Raw genomic sequence first — 23,032 nt, forward strand, 5'->3', positions numbered from 1 at the left:
CTCAAGTGAGGGCTCTGGGATGGGGCTGGGGATGAGGGGTTCACAGTGCAGCAGGGTGCTCAGGGTGGGGTGCAGGGGGCACAGGCTCTGGGGTGGAGCAGGGCTGGGGATAAGGAATTTGGGATGCAGACAGGCTGCCCCAGGGCTAGGGCCAGAGAGGACTCTCCCCCCTCCTTACTGGCAGCAGCAAGCTCCAGGGGAGGGACCCCTCCTCTCCCCCCCACCCCCCAGCACACTCACTCTGCACCACAGTCACTGCACATGCTCCTAGGGACTCTCTCAGGTCCAGAAAGCCCACTCGCCTCCCCTATAGTGGGTACCGGGGCGGGGGGTTGCCATCATGTGTGGCCTCCCCATCCCTGCTGCTGCCCCTGGGTGCCGGGAGGGGGGCGTGGGAGAGAGCTCCCAAGCATGTGTGCGCCTCCTTCCCCCTCCTCTCTCCCTCTTCCCCTCCCCCGCTGCTCCAAGAGGCTGCCTGCCCCTGATCTCTATAGCCTTAGGCAGAAGCAGCACAAACAAGGGAGAACGTCACTGGCTGTTTTCTTTCAGGCAGGGAAGCTCCGAGGCGGGGGCAGGGGAGAAACCCACCTCCAACTATTGGTGGAGCACAGCCCCCAGCCTTGAATATTCCTGGTGCTTGAGCACGTCGAGCCCATATAAGCTGCTGCCCCTGGCCCTGAAGTCACTCGGGTAAGGAAGGGTTGCCTTACTTGTTTCAGGAGTACGTTTAGTTACACGAGGGAGAGGGAAATAGATTAATTTAGAGGCAAAGAGGAAATGATAGACACACGTCTTATATCACGCTAGCTACTGATGCAGAGGGCTGAGTCAGTCTAATTTCAAGCCCAGAGGGCTCAACCCAGGGCTGCCCGCTGCCTGGGGGGGCGGGGAGGCAGGGGGGCAATTTGAGAGTTTTGGGGGCCCCTGGTGCAGGGTCCTTCGCTCACTCCGGGGGACCCAGAAAACTCTCGCGGGGCCAGGGTCCCCAGAGCTGCTTCTACTCCAGGTCTTCAGTGGGAATTCAGCAGTGGGGGGTCCTTCCGCCCCGGGACCCGTCACCGAAGTGCTGAGTCTTCGGCGGCAATTTGGCAGAGGGTGCCCCCTGCCACGGGTCTTCGAGGCACTTCAGTAGCAGGTCCCGGAGCGGAAGGATCCCCCCCCCCCCCCGCCACCAAATCATCACCGAAGTGGGGGCCCCTTGCCACCAAAGACCCCAAGCCCCCCTGAATCCTGTGGGCTGCAGTGGCTCAACCTGCCCCCATTAAGCAGAGTGACTGATGGTGAGGGAAGACCTGTAGATGCCACCAGCTGTAAAACTGATCACGGGGGGTGTCTCTCTCTTGAAATGTCTCTCACGTGGTAACTGAAAACAAACACTAGTTGGGTGACACCTTGACTTGTTGCTAAGGAGAACTTAGCCTCTTCCAGCACCAATTGAAAGATGCAGTAAATTCTCTTTCTAAACACAGCCTGGTGCTGCTGCCTAGTGTATGATGCTGACCTGAAACAGAGTGCTCTGGAGGGGATAGGAATCAAATCCTCTCCCCTTCGCTTGGATTCTCACAGATCATTCTACAGCAGGCACACAGCACTGTCAGCCAGATGTTGCATCTCTTACTCCATAGCTATTGGGAACTGGCTAGTTGCTTTCAAGAGAATAGCGGCTATACAGGGAATTGACTCAACTCACCTGAATGGCATAATGTCCCACCCCATTAACCAGAGAAAAACCCAGGGGCGGTGAATGGGTGAGACCAGCCAATGAGAGAGAGAGTTATAATGGTATCACAACAGAGGCAGACTGCATGCCCCTGGGGGACAGCAGGATGAGAAAAAACAAAGACCAGGGAAGGCAAAGTTACAGTCCTGGGCCTTGTGTCCTTACTCTCACTCAAAGGGCTTTCCTTCCCCGCTCCAGAACGGTTCCCCCTGCTGCAATGGCTCAGCCAGCCTCCTGTTCCACAAGCATAGCCGACCAGGCAAACGCATGCGCTCTCACATACAAACCGGGGAGCATAATTTGTTTGCACAGGTGACCATCCAACTTTTGTGCGTGTAGTCACTATGCTGCACATGGGTGAGCATGTAGAAATGAAGGCTAGCCACGAATGACGATTTGGCCTCGTAAGCGTGAGAAAATGGCTGCGATATCTGGAGTAGCAGTTAGAGCAGTACCTGTCAAGGATGAGAGAATAAAGTTCCTGGCCTGAAAGCAGGTTAGTACAATTTTGGTCTCCTTAAATATCTCCTCTCTCCTTCCCCCCAAACACCGACTGCATTCTATTACACCAGCAGGGCAACAACGTGTGATGAAAGTATTTTACAGTGACTAAGAGGCTAGAAAAGGTGGCCTGCCATGTTGAAGCTAGCACACATTTCAAAGGTAATTTTCAACCTCAAAATAATCCATATTGCAGAGCAGGACGGATAGTTCTCTGCAATCTGAATGGATGAGGGAGGTGACTGGCGGAGCGAGAATCCTGCTGGGTGGGCAGCTAAGAAGAAAAGCTGCCTGCACGATATGTTAGATCCAGGCAAGACCATGCAGCAAGTCTCTGCTCTCGCTTGGGGCTTGGCAAGAGGATAAGAGAAGCAGGGCTGATTCCAAACCCTCCTGGGAGAGAAGGCTTTGTTAATGCCTGATTTATAAAAGCAATTTGGGATTTCACAACACGGTCCAACTCCACCACATTAATGGGAAATAAAACCACCGTTGCTTTTACAAATTGGATTTTAAATCCAAACAATAAAGGCTCAGAAGGCTTTAGCATTCCTACCAACTGGTGCCACAGCAGGACAATATTTTCAGGGAGACGTCGGAGAACAGAAGATACTTCTTTTCTCTTTTATTTTTGCCACCACCACCAGTCTCACAAAGTTTGATCTTAAGTACATAAACTGTATCTGCTGTGATTAGGTACAACACAGGCTGCCCCATGACATGGATACCGCAAAACAAAGATGCAGATTTTTCTCTGCTAGGGACTCAAATGTCACTCGGCCCTCTCCGTGGAGTGATCAATGTTTTATTTGTGTGGTGTGGTTTGTGGCAGCTGAAGCCTTGCCAGGCAGATAAAACATTAGTCAAGCCTGCAGAGATTTGTTGTGCTAGGGAAAGATCCACAGTAGGTGCCAGGAGCCATTTGTTACTTCCATCACAGCATTAGACAGGACAGATCATCAGTGTAAATCACAGGCAGTTTAAGGAATTGTCCATAGGGTGGGTGGGTGCCATTAGTTTTGAAGCTAATGTACTTTGTTCAGTGGGAATTAAAAAAGTGAGGCTGTAGCCAGAGAATGCTATGTAAAAACGATTTCTTATTCAAACCAGCGGTAGTCTTGTTTGAGTCCCCACCGGTGACTTTACTGGCAATATTTAAAGACAATATTTGGTCCTGTTATCCCACAGGAGCCAATGTAACTCTAGAAGTACAATCTGGATTCTATTCTGCTCTATGAATAATCATTGCTAATTACTCTGCCTCACTCAACATTGTCAGCTAAATTTGAATTGCAAGGGTCTTTTTACTGATAACAATGTAATGAGGAGGAGGTACAGACTGATTTTTAGAGCTTGAGAGTTATGCTGGGGGGTGGGGGAGAAAGCCATCTGTGCAGCCCTGTGGCTGGAGTACAGAACTTGGGTTCATGACACCTGGATTTTAGCCCCAACTCCGGCACTGGCTTGCTGCATCACCTTTGGCAAGTCACTTAACTATGCTGTCCCTCAGTTTCCCTGTCTGTAAAATGGAGATAATGAAGTTTAGCCACCTTTCTGAAGAGCGTTGAGATTCTGAGCTGGAGAGCAGGATAATATTCTCTTCTGGTCTGTGAAGCAAACTAACCTACTCCTGAGTCTCAGTGATGTACACATGGAATCAATAGCATCATTTTTAGAGTCATTTTTGTTTCCAACTGCACTTTTTTTTTTAAAGACGTCACAAAGCATGTGGCAGGCAGACAGAACAATAAACACCAGCATCCAACTGCCACAGAAATAGGCGCTACAGATAACGCTCACACACTGAAAAACAGATATCAGACAGCAGCACAACTCCTCCAGGAGGTGATGGAGCCATCCCAGAGAAGAAGGAGCCAGGTGCTTTTCCAGGTGCGCACGTGCAATGCCAGAAGATCCTGTGGTGCTTCACTAGAGCCCACACATAGTTTGATTTAGGACACAGTGCAAAGTGTGTTTCTTTATACAGGTCTTTGACTAGTCAAACCACAGGCCTGCTGGGCCAATTACAGTTAATTTTAAATGAACTGTGACCGTTTCATGGTACATTGGCTTTAATGGTTGTGAAAACCCAAATGCTGCTGCAGTGGCCAGCGCATACAAATAAATATTCCCGCTCTCCTAGATGGGAAGGAGATTAAAATTAAGCTCCATGCTGGAATATGAGGAAATGCAGCACTTGAAACAAACCACCGCAAGTCAGCCTTCAAATACAGTACAGATTTCCTTCTCTGTATTGAATGCACAAGCACTAAGCCACACCCAGTGAAGAACTGGTGATAATGAAAAGATGATAAATAAAAAGAAGAGTTATGGGTGAAAGACATTTCTGAAAAAGGAAACCATCAGCAACATCATGCAGTGATCAAGAGCAAGGGCTCTAACCTCTCTGCTGGGCTGTCGGGCTCAATAAATCGGACGAGGGGCGGGGAAGACAGGGTTTCAGTAGCAAAGATCCCCCCCTGGAGCTGAAGGCCAAAGCCATTCAAGGGGTCTCCCCTTAGGATCACCTCTGTTGTTTCCGTGTGAACAATCTGCCCACCGGGACCCACTGTACTAGAAGCCAGGGACACTGAAACGAGAAAAAGCATTAGAGGCTCCAGTTAGCAGCCAGCTTGGTGCAAGGTCTGTAGAAACATGGCTCCCATGTTGCCTCATAGCTGCAAGTGCCCACAAACCATTCCCAACTGTCCATTCTGTATCATTCCACGGTAAAGGAATGCTGCCAGGGGAAGGGAGCCTGCTGTGAACACACATGGAGGCGGATGCAGTACGTCGCAGGAGCAACAATTATCAAGAGGGACAGGAGGGGCAAACTCATGATTTGCAAGGTCTCAAGCGAGAGCAAGACCTAAAAGATGCAGACAGGAGAGACTGGGGGACGAGGGGTGGGGGGTTGATTAACTTGGGCCAGGCCTCTGGCCCCACTGCAGGAAAGGTTGAAGTAGGAGGAGCAGTACAAATTAAGGGAGAGGAGCTAAACCCATGACAAGTTTCCCCAAACTCTGATCCCTGCTGGCAAAAGGTGGGGAGGGAAAGGGGACTGCAAGATGCTGTCAGCACATCATTCACAAAAGCACAGAGCCCACCAGAGTCTCTTCTACTGCTTGTGTCCAAGGCTGGCCCTAGTGAGGGCACCTGGGTAGGAAGAGGGAGGTGTTGGTGGCACTGAGATCAACACACCCATCTAGCCAGGCATCCCACTTACATGAGCTCTTGTGGTCCTTCTTCCTCTGTCTCCTCCTCATCATGGTGGCCCGCGGGCTCATGGGGTGGGAGCTCCGAGGTAACGTATTCGAATTCTGACAGGGGAAACCTTGCATGTTCATGGTGGGCGATGAGAAGTTGGCAGCCACAAGAGCTATGCAAACACGGAACATGTTACATACTCACACAAAGAACAAATAACTCAGCAGTAAGAGACAACAAACCTGGCTCACCGGCATGATTAAATGCAAACTTGTATCTCGCCAGTTATACATCAAGCAAGCAACTACTTCAGCAGATTAAAACAGGACGTGCTTTCTGCTGCAAACTTCCATTGCCTAATCAGGTATGCACACAGTGGCGTGTTTTCTGTAGGGTTGCCCATGAATATGCTGGGCACACTGGTGCGTTACTGTAGGGCTGTCTCCTTGTTAACCAAATATGCTGGTATCATTAGCATAGAGCTGCCTCCTTTGCAGCATGTCATCGTCAGATTGTAGAGCTGCCCCAGAGCATGCCTAGCTAGGTACACTGGTGCGGTATTATAGGGGTGCTCAGCACACTGGCTTTATTGTATGCCTGTCTCTTCACCTCCCCCATACGCTAGACTGCACACACTCACTTAACAATAAAAACCTTATTACGGATTTTTGGACACAGATTTGGAGACCAAGGAAATCAGTGGGTCACGTTCTGGATCAACAAGTGTTTTTTAAGCTTACTGCAGGAGGGGAGCAGTCAGTAAGCCTGACAGCAGAGCTACTAGCGCTTGCAGAGCGACACACACAAATGCTAAGTGGATGGGTTACATTTGCAATAATCTTGGCTGGAGGTCTGGTTCCAGGTGGCTGTCTTGCAGTGCCCTGGATGGTGGGTGTGGCAGTAGTTGACACAGGGATCCCAGCAATGGTGATGGTCACTTTTCTGCACCTTGACTGCAATCAGCACACACAAGAAACAAAACCACAGAGACAGGGAAAAGAAAATTAAGATAAGCAACAAGGAACAGAAGCCTTTGAGGAGTCAGCCATTGGGAGAGCTGTGTAGATCAGTGGATCAATGCACTAACCTTTCCCCACTGGGGACTTAGGGTCAAGTCATGTTATCGTCACTTTATTCAGCCAGGCATCATGCAGCCTTCTCATGCACACAGTTCTGCCAGTCTCGACAAGGGCTGCAACATATACCAAACTTCCACATCCCCACCAATGTCCCATTGGTAAGAACATTCATAATTTTGTTTGGGTAGGAAAGCAGTGTCAGGGTGCATTGACAGAGAGTGTCAGCAGCAGGGATGTGTCACTAAGTAATGTCACAGCACAACAACTGGATGATGCGGAAGTTGAAAATTTGCTTCCCAAGAACTAGGCTTCTATTCACCTCAGAGCCGCTGGCCTGAATGTAACCCAGGTCGGTAGTGCCCAAAATTCATTACCATCTGAAAGCTGTTGTATAATCACAGGTGTTGCTTACACTAGAGCATTTTAGCAAGAACTGAAAGCCTGTGGAGCCTGGTCTACACTGGGGCTCCTGCTGGTGCTAACACTACTTCAGGGGCACCATGCACTGGGAGCCCTACTGTAGACAAGGCTGCAGGAGGTTTTGAAAGGGAGTCTTGTCTTCTGTAGGGTTCACACTACACTACCACTGGTGCAGTGGAACTAACAGTAGCACCGGTGGGATTTTCCCCGTAAAACACCCGTAGTGTAGATAGAGACCACAAATTTATTTTGTATTGGCCCTGTTTTTTCACCGGTGAGCAGGCATCTAAATAAAAAATGAACCAGAAAAAGCCAAAAATTGAAGGGTCTCGGTGACAGAACCATCCTCTTACCAGGGCAGAGCTGAACCATATTAACAGGGCACCACAGGGGATTCCTGCCAATGCTGAACACTGTATGTGCATGCTGAAGGGAGGTCAGTTTTTAGAGCTTCATCTGGCACCTTTAACTAGCATTAAATTCACTAACCCACAGATAACGTCACACCTAGGCCAAGACGAATGGTCATGGGAGGGACTCCTGTTGTGTAGAGTTGTGGGCTCCAGAGTGCTCACCAAGGCAGAAGAAAGAGGGAAGAATGTGTTGTTTTGTTTTTCATAAGTCTTATTAAACACACAAACCACACCCACCGCACCCTCACCTGAACAGGAAGAAGGGCCTACACTACAGCAAGTCTACCAAAAAAAAAAAAAAAGCTTTAAAAACCAGGGTGCTAACATGACACTTGGCAAACATGCAGGAAGACACTCAATGGCTTTGCTTTTTATCCCTTTCCTCCAGCCCAGCACTTCAGGGGGTTCCACGTAGGCACAACAGTTTGCCTGTGCAGATCTGATTGTAGGATTAGGGCCTTAGAGCCTAGTCTCCATGCAGGAGGGGCCTTGGCTTCAGGATGTCTATTTACTGTGCCATGCACACACACTGAGGCAAACAGATAAACGAATAATCAAGATGCATGCACATTTTCACTTCTGTCTGAAGTGATATTTGAACATTTTCTTACCAGGGCCTGGACCAAGAACTGGTCATGAGCGCTGACGAGGTTTGATTTCCTATGCCCAGAGCACTGGGATCTATTTTCCAGGCTACGTGCACCATGCTATCTATCTATATTTATTTTTGTTTCCTGCTGGGCAATGCTTGACAAAACGAGTAAGTTTGCAATAGTCCCTCTTTTCAGCAGCATACAAAACTGCATCCCACAGCAGACAGTCACTGTAGCCGTGACTTATGCTGGAGCTCTTTTAACCTTGCACAGACTGATAACCATCCTTCACGGATGAGCTATTTGCTGCGAATTGAACTCTCTCTTCAAGTGTAATTGCTGGCAGCGCAAGCAGGATCAGATCTTACCCAGGAACAGATCTCTGACAAGGACACCCTCTCAACTAGTGACTTTGCCACACAGATTTGATCTCAAAAGTAATCTTCCCTGATGATTTAAACACTGGAAATAAATTCTGCTTGTGTGATACCCATCACACCATAGGCCTCCACGAGCACTTTATACCTATCACGCTGTTCAGCTCAGGCATTTCCTCTGCAATTCTGTGTGCTTGTTTCTCTGCTTCCATTGTGATTTATTCAGTGAATTGAGCAGGTAGTTTCTCATCTGGTTATTAAAAGACGTGGCTCCAGCTATGAAGTTTGCATGCTGTGAATACAGGAACACTGTTCAGTAGTTCAGATTAGGGTTGCCAACCCTTCAGGCTCGGCCTGGAGGCTCCAGGGAATTAACGATTAAGCCATGGGTTGAAACCTCTAGGAACACGTCCAACCAAAATTGGCAACCCTAGTTCAGATCCAAAACACAGGAGTTTTGTTCTTAAAAAACCAAATATTCAACAGTGTTGAATGAATAGTAATGAACAGTCTTTATCTCTATGGGATGTCAATGGTGTCTACCCACTGTGACAAAGTTCCTCCTCTACCTTGATGGGTCCTGCGCTTATTGGCGGATTTGTTCACCTCAGGTGATCTTCCCCTTCTTGTGGAACCCATAGTCTGGGTCGCTCCTCCTGTAGTTTATCAGGAGTTGGGAGGTTGGGGGAACTCAGGCCCGCCCTCTACTCCGGGTTCCAGCCCAGGGCCTGTGGATCGCAGCTGTCTATAGTGTCTCTGTAACAGCTGCATGAGCACAACTCCCTGGGCTACTTCCCAGCCTCCTCCAACACCTTCTTTATCCTCACCACAGGACCTTCCTCCTGGTGTCTGATAACGCTTGTCCTCCTCAGTTCCTCCAGCAGTACACGCTCTCACTCTCAGCTCCTTGCCTTCTTGCTCCCAATCCTCACACACAACTCCTTCTCCTCTGGCTCCGTCCCTGCCTGACTGGAGTGAGCTCCTTTTTAAACCCAGGTGCCCTGATTAGCCTGCCTTGATTGGCTGCAGGTGGTCTAATTAAAGTAGCTATCTCTACTGCCTTCTAGAAAGACCTTAATTGGCTCCAGGTGCCTTGATTAACCTGGAGCGACTACCATTTGGTTACCAGGGTTCTAGGGATTTGTTTAGCCTGGGGCTAACATACCTGTTTCTCAGTACTTTACTGTAGCCATCTGGCCTTGCCCCATCATACCACCTACGCTCTGCTGCCTTCCAGAAGGCGATATTCCTGGCCTTACATACCTGCCAACCACTAAGGTTTACCCATTTTGCACTGCATGGCCCATTTTCCTTACTGCCCTCATTTGTTCCCAGAGTCACACGAACAAGCTACAGCAACGAGGGAGGCAGAGTGACACCCACACCCTGCTCCATGCACAGCAGTATGTACCTGTACAAGATCAACCACCTGAAGCTTATTATGTGGCCCTGGGGGTTAATCACTATGGGGAAAATTCATCCCTGTGCTGGTGTGAGCAGTGGTGCAGGGACAGAGAGGAGACAGCTTGTGCTTCCCTTACTCTGGGCAGCCAGGGACCCACCTCCAGCCTCCTACAGGCTGCCCCTGCCCTTGCAGTGGGGGAGGGGGAGGGACTCCCATGGAGGGGGCAATATGACTCTTTGTGCAGGGGTTATTCCTGGGGGGTGGAGGTTTGTGTCTGCCCTACAGCCCCTTTATGCCATCTAGGTTAGTGCAAAGAGGCTGCCGGGGAAATATCAGTTTGGCCCTAGGAGCTCAAACACTTACGATGCAGAGGGCCACCCATTCCCACTGAGGTCAACGGGAGCAGAACATCTTCAGCTTCTTGCAGGACCTGCCGCCCCAAGAAAGCTGCAGATGGCTGCAAGGCAGCATGGTTCACCAGTTCTCCAGCTCCTGGACCCCGCAGATGGCAACCAATTACCCCACTAAGTGCTCAGCTCTATGGTCAGCTCTTCCTGGGTCAGAACTGTGCAGCTAGGAGATGCCCTTGAGCCACACATTGAATGGCCGTTGATATGAAGCAGAACTCTGTGTGCTGTGGATCCAGGGCAGTGTAAGTCCTTAAATGTTCCCTCCTCCCTGTATATCAAGGAGGGTACATTTAAGGACATACACTGCCCTGGATCCACAGCACACAGAGCTCTGCTTCATATCAACGGCCATTCAATGTGCAACTCAAGGGCATGTTTGTTTTGACCCTTCGGTCGTTCAAGAGTTTAAATAACGTGGGAAGAGTTGTCACTTTCATGCTCTTTGCCTTGAAGTGCCATGATCATGCTAAGAAATTTGCACTCTGGATTGCTACCACGGTTGGCTGATCTCCTAAGTGGGCATCGGGGAAAATGACTGGGCACATACACAAAGCCATCCCTCCATTAAACATACCTCCTGAATGCATGTGTTTTGAAAGGAGATTATGAACTAAAGCAGGAAGGAGAATGGCTCATTTTAACAGTTGTTGAAAAAGGACTCATTTTCCATTTTTTTTGGGCACCTGGGTCAAGTCATTAGCCCCTCTGTTCAACTGCTCTAATTCTGCACAAATTAATCTAGGCATTTTAGAGCTTTAAACTTCTAAAAAAGGAGCAGTTATTAGAGTTTTATGTTCCAGTAGATTATGCTAAAAGACATTACAAATTCCCTCTTTCCAAGTTATCCTGGAGGGGTAATGAAACGTGAGTTTCGCCTTGGGCTATCATCGGTCACTAACAACTGAATGTGTGAGAGCAAGATTGGTGCCCAGCAACCGGGCAACTGAGAAAGCACCGCAGAGGTGACTGGAACTGGAGGTTATACTATCTGACCCTGGGCACCATGAAACATGAACAATCAGCCTCGACTTATCCAGGCCCCAGAAAGGGCAGGCCTGCTGTGCAGAATGTGGCATTTACCCCATAACAGAGCAGGCTGGAACTGCATTAAATATGATGTCGGCATTGAAGTCAGCCTAGGTTTAGATGAGGATCCAACCCACTGCCAGCTCTGGTTTTATAGAAGGAGAGATTAAGGCAAGGTCTACACTTGGAGCTGGGGGTGTGATTCCCAGCTCACATGGACATAATCATGCTAGTTCTCATCTGAACCAGCATGCTAAAAATTATAGCAGAGCCACAGTCACATGGGCCACAGCAGCATGAGCTATCAGCTAAGAGTATAAACCCACCTGGACCCCGTTGGTATGGCAGCTAGCCTGTGCCACGACTGTCTGTGCTACCATGGCTACACTACCATTTTTAGCACGCTACTTCAGATTGGAGCTGGCACCAGTATGCCCACACAAGCCGGGAATCACTCCCCCCAGCTCAGAGTATGGAAGCAGCCTAAGGGCACATCTACAGTGCAATCAGAGGTGTGACTGCAGCACTGGTAGCTATACCCATGCTATCACAACTAAAAATATCGGCGTAGACACAGCAGCACTGGCTTCGGCGTGAGCTAGTAACAGAAGTACATGTCCAGGGTCCCTGTCATGCTTGTCCAGTCTGCACTGAAGTCCATGCCACTGCATCTACATTGCTATTTTTAGTGGTGCTGGTGTGGGTAAGTCTTCCTGCCCTGAAATCACACCTTGGGTTGCAGTAGAGACTTACCCAAAAATGGATAACGATGAGGCTTCCTAGGGTGAAATCCTGGCTCCATTAGGGTCAATGGGAGTTTTGTCATTGACTACTTCCTTTAGGAATATTTCCTCTCATTGAGTCTTCCTCCAATAACTTCTTCTGTTCAGACACAGCAGCAATTACAGCAGTGCTGAGCTGGAAGACCAGCACTCACATTTCAGCATTTTTCCATAACTGGAACAACTTGTGGTCTAATTCTCTATCTACCTGCATCATTTACAAGGCAAGTGTCAGGCCCTGCACAAGTAAAGGATGCACCTTGAAAGCCAGATGCCTAAGGATTGTTCAATACAAAAAAATTCATTTTGGGGTACCCTTGTAATAATTGGGTTTACACATTTATGTTAATTGTAAACTCAATTATAATCTCATTATATATGTGTAAGCAGAGTCAGGATGAGCTGTACCCTGACATCTGGTGGTAAAGTATGGGAAGTGTGGAAAGAATGTCTGGAATGCAAAATCTCAAATATTTGCATAGGCACGCCTAACCCATCCCAGACTGCCGAGCTGTGGGTGCTTTGTGACAGAAATGACTCAACCTCAGTTGGGTGGTACTTGCTAGACAAGGGACATGGGTTCCAAAACCCTGTGAAGGGAGAGAGGTTGGGGACAGGTATTTGTGCCTGGTGGTGCAGGCTCCTTGTGGAGCTAGAAGCACCAGTTGCACCCCCTCCTCTCTCCACTGTGGAATGTCAGAGTTGATTTTTTATTCCCTTAAGACTCTAGATACAGGTTGCTGAGCTGAACTCACTTTGGGCTAATGGTGCACTAGCACTGGGCTCCCCTACTATGTGCTGAGATCACTAAGAGCTGAAATCACAAAAGAGCTGAAATTACTGAGCTGGGAGCACTGAGTACTGTGCTAACTAGTGGGGGAGCCTGAAGCTATACTGTGGAACAGAGCAGCTGGCGGAGTGGAGCAGTTTATGGGGATGGCTGGAGCGGACCACAGGACAGCTGGTGGAGTGGAGCGGCTGGCAGAGCGGAGTAGCTGTGGGGCGTGTGGAGCAGCCCATAGAGCGAGCGGAGCCGAGCAGTTTGCTGGGACAACTGGAGCAGCTCACGATGCAGCTGGTAGAGCGGAGCAGTTTGTGAGAACGGCCGGAGGAGCAGAGTGGAGCGGCTGGTAAGGCGGAGCAGTTCGTGGAGAAGGCGGAAGCAGAACCCACGGAGAGGCAGGGCAGTTGGCCCTGGACCACGTAAGGTGCCCCTTTCACCCAGGCTGGGGGGGGGGACCTCTACAGATAGACTCTTGAATTCTGGGGTGGCATTGACCAGAGACTTTTGGGTTGTTGGACTTTGGAGTGATTGGACTTAAGACCCTAAGGGGAAAAGGACATTGCCAAATGTACTTGGGGGGGTGGTTATGGTTTGTGTTATAACTCTGTTTGTGGTGTTTCTCCAATGGGATGCCGCATTGATTCCTTCCTTTATTAAAAAGATTTCGCTACACTCAGACTCCGTGCTTGCGAGAGGGGAAGTATTGCCTCCTAGAGGCGCCCAGGAGGGTGTGGTATGTAAGTGTCCCAGGTCACTGGGTGGGGGCTCGAGCCGGTTATGCCTTGTGTTATTGAAACGGAACCCCTGGATACTGAACCTGGCCCTTGTTGCTGCCAACTCAGAGGGGCAGAAGGGTTACATATGTTCATAAAAATCTCACAATAACCTATAATATTAAAAAGTATGACCCCCCAAACCTCTTAAATTAGTCTAAACAAAAAAATATAGTTAAAGAAAACTTAACATACCTAGTAAAAACAAAAAAAGTAACACCAAAAATAAATCAAAATTAATCTCAAATGTTTAGCCCAATTAACAAACAAAATGACAAAAATAAGCTATTCCATCAGCCAGTCCCTTTATAAGTCCTTAAAAAACAACAACAAGCTTTAAAACATAAATTAAAAGCTGAAGAAACTAAAGGCATTTTCACCATAACTGCCAGCCCCAATACCTGCTAAGGCCCCAGGTTTCATCAGCCCAGGCCTTCATCACCACCACCACCACCACCAGGGGCGGCTCCAGGCCCCAGCACGCCAAGCACGGCGTGGGGTGGCATGCCACCAGGGGCGCTCTGCCGGTCGCCGGGAGGGCAGCAGGCAGGGTGCCTTCGGCAGCGTGCCTACAGAGGGTCCACTGGTCTCGCGGCTCCACCGGAGCCACGGACCAGCGGACCCTCCGCAGGCACGCTTGCGGGAGGTCCACCAGAGCCATGGGATCGGAGAGTGGCAGAGCGCCCCCCGTGGCATGACACCATGCTTGGGGCAGCGAAATGTCTAGAGCCGCCCCTGATCACCACCCTATGATGTCCTGACCAAACAGGGCAAAAAGATCATCATCAAGGAACAGCATCACTTCCTCTACCAACTCCAGCTAAATCCCAGACACTATCTACAATAAAATGAAATCAGACTTTAACAGTAGCAACAACGACAGCTCTAGACTATCCCAACTAACTTTCCTCCTTTACCCAATAACCTGTTTGTACCATCTAAAACACTGTCAAACAAGAGTTTTTTCTTCTAAACTCTCTCCAGCTGAAATAAAAAAATTAATTTAAAGCCTTAATACTTTATATTTCAAATCTTTTAATTGTTTTTCCTATTAATAATGAACGTTAATAGTATATTTGCACAAGAGTAAGTAAGGGGAAAGTCCCTGTAAACCAAACCTGCATTTAATGTTAAACAGTAAGTGGGTTATGTTAAAACCTTTAGCCCTTTTATTCCATCCAAATTAATACAACAGTACTAAGGATGTGAGTTTAGCACAGCTTGTGATACTGCAGAGCAATGGATTCCCAAATCTAATGTGCCCATACAAGCCTAGAGGCTAATCAATTTTTCTATTCATTTACTTGACAAACTTGGTCTCATGCAATGTGTTTCAGCAGAATGTCTATTTTTCTCCCTAGATGTCTCTCCCTGGAGCTACCCAATGTTTTATGAGAACCATGGTACAGATATTGCAACAGCATTAAAAACAAAGTTTGGCTTCTTACTGCAAGTACACACCTGTGTCTGGAGGTTTCAGGGGGAGTCTGCTCTGGTGAGCAGGTAGTATTTCCAACTTGACATTTTCCGAAGTGGTGGCTAAGAGCTGAGTGGCCTCTAACAAGGAACAGTGCTCTGTGCTGGTGCCATCGATGGAGAGGATGTGATCACCAATGTGCAAGGCCCCACATCTGCAGAGACAAGACACAGCCCATTATTTAAGAGCACAGATTTGCATGATGTGGTTAGGAAGAGAGTTGGGCAAAATTTAGCAATTTTAGTTACCAGGGCTTTCACGTGAACTGGTTTTCTTCTCAGTTTTCTGATCTCCCCTTTAATTTCCAGCTTCCAGCAAATGAAGCCAAAACCTCAAAGGGTTCCAATCAAGTCTGGATTGGTTCAGTTGAACACAAATCAAAAATCTATGAGTTTCTAATATTTTGCACCCACAGTTAAGGCAGGATAGGTTGGATGAAAACCCAGCCAGCCTTTTTTTTTTTTTTTTTTTTTATTATGAACACTGGCCGAGTTACAGGTATATATCAAATTCTGGCAGGCAGTGAAGGAATCCAGTTACAAAACTATTACACTAATCATGACCTATGATTGTAAAAAAGCCTGTATTTCCTATATCTTAGCATAAAGCGATAAAGTGTATCTAACAAATGGGGTCAAGTAGAAACGTCAGCTCTAAATTTGTGAACATCTCAAGGCTTGAAGATATTCAGATGTAGGCTTTATATTTAGGCTCAATTCTCATATGCATTGGATCAAATTTTTGTCCCTGATAAATAAAGTCCAATGAGATTGTTTTTAATCCCACAAATTTTGCACAGAATCCTTGGACATCACTAAAAAAAACCCACAAGATTATTTTTTCTAGAAACTAGTTCCTTTCAAAAGAGGAAGAAGTGGAATGTAACGAAAAGGGTACAAAGGAAGCAGCAGAGAAGACAAGTGCAACACTGCCATCTTGCTTGGGTTCATACCTGTCTACTACACTGGCTGGCTTGATCTTGTCAATGACTATGACCTGTTTATTCCGATGCGTGCCTGTTGTCAGAGTGATTCCTAGTGTCGATCCAGGAGTCTTGGCTATTTCCACTAATAATGGACCAGAAGCATTGGCTACAGTATCTGAAAAACAAAAACCGCATGGAGTTTTAAGACAGTTCTATTTCAGTTTTTCCAACTATAAAGTATCGAGGAAGGCAAAAAACTTGGCAATTTGCACGTTTGCCAGCATAGATGGAATCTTAAATACCCAGTTCTCTGTATCTGCCCCTTGCTGCACCTTTACTTCCTCTTGTCAGTATGTAAGCTCTGCAGCTTGTAAACAAAGATGTGGTAATAGGATCTAGCGCTCTTACAAAGTTTCACCAGTTTCCACATGACCACCTTTTACTGCATTGATGAAATAAGGTCAGGCCAACAGTACTCTAAGACTATGTAATACTGACATAAATAATATTAAAAGCAAGCAACAATGCTTGTCTCCTGGGAGGTTAGAGAGGGTTGCAGAGTGGAGAGACAATGCACTAGTTCTCTTCCTAGAAAGGTACAAAGAAACCCAGGGAGAGAATAGAATCCTACATTACCAGCTATTCAGAGACAGGTAAGTGGGTCTGCACACAAGACGGGGAGCCAGGAACTTCTCAGTCATCATGGCTTTGGCACAGACTCCCTCTATGGCCTTGGACAAGTAATTTCACCTCTCTGCCTCAGTTTAATCTATCTATCTATCTATCTATCAAATGGGGCTAAAGACTCAGACTTACCTATTACCTGAAAGAAGTGAGGAAATTTTGTAATTTGTTAATGTCTGCACATGTATTTTCATTATAATGAACCATCAGATGCCGTATTAGACACTGCCTGCTCACAGACACACACAGATTCATATATTAATATCTTAACTCCCTTCATATCTGATAAACTATTTCAAGAGAAGAGGGGGGAAAATCTGGATACCAGGCATCTAACTACCTAGATAAGGGTCCCCCTCATCCTATGAGATTACCTAAGGCCATTATAAAACAGCAAGATTTATGAAGCAGATAAAAGTCTTAACAGTATGCAGTCCACAGCCAGAATTGGAGCCCTCCCCAGCACTCTGGGATGTGTGGAGGTGGAGAGCTTCACCGGAAGCCAGTCATCTGCTTTAAAAGAGAAGCAGATAGAATCACCTCTGAGAATTCCTGCATTTAGTGCCTCCCAGGCCCTTAATTATTCTGGGCAAGGCTTTTCTGTTCTACAGTGTGTGCACACCTATGCTGCACTAAAGTGCTGATATTATCGGGCTACAATAAGAGACAGGGCTCACTCCAGCTTTCAGGTAAATGGGAACGCATTGATGCGGGTTTCAGAAGTGTCACTGTTCCTTGTGATTTTATGCTGTTCCTCATAGACACTCACTCTCTGGACACAACTAGGGGCATGTCTACATTACGCACTGGATCGACGGGCAGCGATTGATCCTGCAGAGGTTGATTTATTGCGTCTAGTGTAGACGCAATAAATTGATCACCGAGTGCTCTCCTGTCGACTCGGTACTCCACTGGAGCGAGAAGCGGAATCGATGGGAGAGGGTCAGCTGTTGACCTACCGCAGTGAAGACACTGTGGTAAGTAGATCTAAGTACGTCGACTTCAGCTATGTTATTCATGCAGTTGAAGTTGCATAACTTAGATTGATTTCTCTCCCCCACACCCGCCAGGGTAGACCAGGCCTAGATGAGCAGAAGTTTCCATTACCTGGGCTTTTGCCAGGAGATGTGCAGCGCTTCAGTTTTCTAGATTTCAGTTAGGCCCTGTTCACAATGGCTTTTTACTCCCAGTGGGGATCCATGTTTAAGCTTGGTTTGAATAAGATTCGAGCTAAAAGAGTTTTAACATGTTAGTGTCAATTAGTGTGCCAAAGGGTGTGTCACACATTCTTTCAGGATGCAATGAAAGGAGCAATTAAATTAAGCCCCTTTTGAATCATAGAAGATTAGGGTTGGAAGGGACCTCAGGAGGTCATCTAGTCCAATCCCCTGCTCAAAGCAGGACCAGTCCCCAGACAGATTTTTACCCCAGTTCCCTGAATGGCCCCCTCAAGGATTGAACTGACAACCCTGAGTTTAGCAGGACAATGCTCAAAGCACTGAGCTATCCTTTTGGCAGTAGAGAGCTGAGTACAAACAACAGAGGTACTGCCCAAGGGACCTTCTAGGTTAGAGCTAAGCCATTTGGGTTCAGGGATTTAGGATATTGGTTTTGCAGCCTGTGGGTGTTAGGCCTTGTCTACGCTGGCAAGTTTCTCCACAGTAAAGCAGTTTTCTGTGTTGTAACTCCCAAGGTGTACACACTGCCAAGCCACTTAGGGTGCAGAAACTGCGCAGCTGCAGCACCGTAAAAAATCCACCCCCACTGAGAGGTGTACAGCTTTCTGCGCCAGGGGTACAGAGCCAGTGTGCTAGGGTAGATACCCTGGTCGATTACAGCACTGTGATTGGCCCCCCGAGAAGTGTCTCACGATGTTTGTTCTTGACTCTCTGGTCATCGGTTTGAACTCTGCCGCCCTGCCCTCAGGTGACCAACAATCATCCCCACCCCGTAAATTCCTAGGGAATTTTGGAAGTCCCCTTCCTGTTTGCTCAGTGATGCATGTAGTCATCTCAGTGCATCTTTCCAGGTGGCCATGCCTGCTCCATGCACCAGTCGATTCCCCACTTGGAGCAGTGCCGAGCTGCTGGTCCTCATCAGCATTTGGTGAGAGGATGCTGTCCAGTCTCAGCTGCGCTCCAGCCGTAGGAATTATGATACCGATAGACAGATTTCACGATGCATGACAGAAAGGGGCCATGACCAGGACACACTGCAGTGCAGGGTCAAAGTGAAGGATCTGCGCAACGCCTACCACAGGGCACAGGAGGCAAACCGCCGATCCGATGCTGCACCCACGAGCTGCTGGTTCTACAAAGAGCTGGACACAATACTCGGTGGCGACTCCAGCTCCACTGAGAAGTCCACTGTGGATACTTTGGTGGCTCGCGTGCCAGTCGAGAGTAGACTGAGCCAGGAGGAGGAAATCTTGGATGAGGACGTGGATGGGGAGGGGGGCCCAGAGGCAGAGGACGACTTGGAGGCCAGAGACTCACACTAGGAGCTCTTCTCTACCCCAGAGTTGTTGGGGGCAGGAAGGTTGCAGAAAGCAGGCTTGTGTCTGTATGATGCACATACCACCACATACCTAGACTGAGTGGCGGAACAGGAATCTGCCTTGGAGATCTCCAGGAAACTCTCATTGAGATACTGGACAATCCACTCAAAAGTTTCCACACACACAGTTTCACGGAGTTAACTAAATCAGTTTAAACACACACCTTTAGTAAAGCCGGTGCAAACTTGTGTGTGTAAACAAGCCCTGAGTCACCACATGCTGCTGACCTCTAGGACAATGACCAGGGATTGCCCTCTGCTCATTTTTAAAAAGGAATTAGTTGAAGAGAGACCAGGCATTCAAACTTATGGTCATTGTGCTAGGGAAAGACAATTTACTCTTCTCCCAAATTAGGATCAGACACCTGCAATTTAGCAAAATTAGTACGGAGCAATTAGCACAGGTCTATTAAGTTCAAAACTAATTTAAAAGAATTGTTGAGAAAAGTCAGCAGGCACAGTGAATGTGCACGATTGAATCAATTTCTATGCATCCCTTCGGCACTAGGGAGATGTTACTGTGGCATTAGGCATTTCAGCACCTTCCTCAGGCATGGAAAGAAGGTGCTAGTGGCAGCAGCAGAGAGGGATAATAAATAAGCCCCTAAAAAATTAGTCATCTGGGCATTTCAGGTGTGTAGCATAAGTAGAACAAGGCAGAGTAGGCGCTGCACTCCCTAACAGGGGGAAGGTACACCAATCCCACTACAGATCAGAGTAAAGCCCAGTTCACTGTTGGTAAGATTCTCTCTCACAAACCAACACAGTTTTAATCAGCTGTTTGGAGGCTCAGAGCTTAAGAGATATCCAGCTCAAACCTTCAGTGTCCCCCAAGGGCCATACGTCCGTTACTGCTCAGCTAACAGAACAGAGCTCACTGCTGCACAGCCTAAAAGATACACAGCAGCTTTTCTAATGCGTGTCATATTTTGTTAATCACTAAAGGAGCCAAGGCCCTGTGAATCAAGTAATACCTTGCATATTGACTTTCACATAGGGATCTGAAAACACTTTATGGCCCATTTTACAGATGGGGAAACAAAGACATTGAGATAAGCGACTTACGCAAGGACACAGTGAGTCAATTGGTAGCAAAGATGTGACTAGTAGAAGCCTTCTGACCCCCAATTCCCTGTTTTGGGCAAAAAAATAAAAAATAAAAAAAAAAATCATCCATCTCCTGATAGGAATGAGTGTGCCAGCTTGGGGAAAAACTCTCTACCCTCACACTTTCCCCTCTCTCGAGAAGCAAATCTGAAATGATCCAATTGTGATCCAGGGAATCCCTCCATGCCAAATGGCAGAGGGCACAGCATACCATAATCCACATCAGGCTGACACACTCATTGCCCCTGCTCACTGCTGTCACAATCTGTGTCTAAAAGGTGTCATGTGAGGTATCGCATGCAAATTGGTAACACATGGGACATTAATATTAATTGCACGGGCAGTGCATCAAGGTGTGTGCTGGAAATATGCTCTTAACAGGTATTTGGAAAGCAGTGCCTAAGCCCAGCCTCTCCTAGACAAAGGAATTTTGTTTTGCTTGGTTTCCAGTGTCTCCAATGTAAATTGAGCCACGTAGTACCGCAGAGGACAACGAAAAGTACATCTACATAAAAAGCAAACAAAGCCATCAAGCTAAATGTGCAAGGGGCGGGGCAGGAAGACCGCTTAACTATTATGATGGGAGTTGAAGCCTCCACCCCAGAAAGTCTTCCTGGCTCTTGAAACAGAGACAATAGACTTTAGGAAACATAAGCAGAATCAGAAAGGCATTTTGGCATCCATAACTTGTGGGACACAAGAGGCCAGAACTCTTGTATTCTGAGAAAGGCTGATCCTTCACCCAAAAGGATTAAAATCTCTGGGGCCCAACTACAGGCGAGAAACCTGCTTAAACACAGACTGTAACTTGCTGAAGTTAAGTTTTAGCCAGAAGAACATGTTTTGTTTTGTTTTACTTGTACCTGTGGCTGTCTCTTCCGGCTTTACTTCTCACTTTAATCTCTGCTCTTTATTACTAAACTGACTCTTGTTTTATTACCAAACCATCGCAGTGCTGTGTGTTCAGCTGAAGGATGAAGTCATCAGCTAAAACTACCAGGTTGATGTGTGCTCTGTCTCTTCGGAGGCAGTGAACTTCATAACTTCTGTGACAATCCAGCTAGAGGGACTGGACAGTGCAGGGGAGACAGTTTGGGGGAGACTCGGGAGTGGAAGGGCTACTGGTGTCACCCTGCAAGGAGTAACCAGGCTGGAGGAAGCCAGGGTGAGGCCACTGCAGCTGTGAGCAGGTTGCTGAGCCAAAGCTGCACAGCACAGAAGCACTCAGGGATACAGGGTAGGTGCTGACACAGCCCCTTATTGGCCTGGATAACACCCAAACAAATCCCTAACTCCTCGATCTTTGTCATAAACACCTGTATTTATGGCCTGATACAACTGCCACTGAAATGAATGGAAATGCTCCCACTGACTTCATGAGGAGTTGAATTAGGGCCTTATGAATTTCAGCACTGGTTCAAGTATACCAGGAGAAACGCCCTTGATGAGGCTTCAAGCTGATTCAAAGAGGCGTTAACAGTTCACAAATGCTGCCAAATCCTTCCCACACTTGTCCATACTGAACCCAACCCCTGACCCTGTAAAGGGCTGCCCAGCACTAGCTTTTAAGTGCTGCCTGAACCTTCAGGTTATTCCCAACAATCTCTTAAACCCTAATTTTCTTCCACAAAAACAAAGCATTAAACACCATCGAGGTTGTTTAGGTACAATGAATCCACCTCCCTGTCAACCTGGAGAAGAAGCATCCCAAGTCAGACCACAGCAGGATGTCCACACAAACACAGTTTTGATAACTGGCTGCCAGCTGACAAGCTACTCATGGGATAAGTTCATGGATGCTATGGAATCAGTGTCCTCTTGGTTCAGTTCAGTCTGCCAAGACAAATGTTTCACAAGTACAGGAGGAACTTGTCAGCCAACCAGCCCACATGTGGGTTTTGTGGCTGCATTTTAAGGCCCTTGTCCTCAATCACATACATAGGAGGCACTACAGCATTTCTTCTCTGTTTTGCATGTAGCTCTCGATCCCCTCCCAGTTTTCTTAAACTCCCTCTGGATAGATGCTTTGGCAGCCAAGCATGCACCATGAGGAGAGCAGGGAGAAAAGGCATATCCCATGCTGAAAATGTACTTCCATACAGAGGTTCCTGCTTACCAACACTAAGTCAGCTGTAAATTCATTCAGTTCTCAGAGTTCATGTAAGTTTACACAGGTTCATGGGTCACCCCTGAAGGCCAGACAGATACTGCCACTACTCAGCTCATGCAGAGCAGCCAACCAGGGACACCCAGAGGATTCAGGGGGCCTGGGGTCTTCGGCAGTAGGGGAGGAGCCGCTGCCGCCCAATTGCCACCGAAGACCCAGCACTTCAGCAGCGGGTCCCAGAGTAGAAGGACCCCCCTGCTGCCGAATTGCCGCTGAAGACCTGGAGTTCATTTAACGCTGCAGGACCTTAGTCTCTCTCTGCTTTCTCACCAGGAGAGTCATACGGAACTGTAGTCTGCAGCTAATGTTAGTGGGCTGGTAGGCAGCTGGGAAGGGAGAGAGGGTAGAGAACACAGCAACCCTCTAGTCCATTCATCTTCTCCAGCAGATACCTTCCCCAAACAGCAAGTCAATCTTAAAAGCCTTCAGCCCTGTGCAGCAGCAGATATGGCTTGTTTACAAAGTCACTATTTAAATGCTGCATATTGCTTTAGAAGAGCCCATGAAATATAATGTTGACACAGGAAAATGTTTGCTACTGCTGCTGCTAGATAAATGCTACAGTAAATACCAGGGCAAAGACTTTCAAAGCTGCCTTCGGGATTTGGACACTGAATTCCTATTCA

General features: G+C 47.6%; 1 protein-coding gene across 4 annotated transcripts in view; it reads right to left on the reverse strand.

Annotated features, from left to right (window-relative positions):
* The window catches only part of GRIP2 (glutamate receptor interacting protein 2), a 496,203-nt gene that overhangs the window by 48,771 nt on the left and 424,400 nt on the right, over positions 1–23,032 (reverse strand). For all 4 annotated transcript variants that reach the window (XM_032784290.2, XM_032784289.1, XM_032784288.1 and 1 more), the window contains exons 8-12: positions 15,920–16,067; positions 14,952–15,121; positions 6,256–6,381; positions 5,448–5,600; positions 4,625–4,811 (exon numbers count right to left, since the gene is read on the reverse strand). In XM_032784290.2, coding sequence (XP_032640181.1) covers positions 4,625–4,811; positions 5,448–5,600; positions 6,256–6,381; positions 14,952–15,121; positions 15,920–16,067 — 784 coding nt within the window. The remainder of the gene's footprint in view (positions 1–4,624; positions 4,812–5,447; positions 5,601–6,255; positions 6,382–14,951; positions 15,122–15,919; positions 16,068–23,032) is intronic.

The sequence above is a fragment of the Chelonoidis abingdonii genome, chromosome 17 (genome assembly GCF_003597395.2).
Source record: "Chelonoidis abingdonii isolate Lonesome George chromosome 17, CheloAbing_2.0, whole genome shotgun sequence".
Lineage (NCBI taxonomy): Eukaryota > Metazoa > Chordata > Testudines > Testudinidae > Chelonoidis > Chelonoidis abingdonii.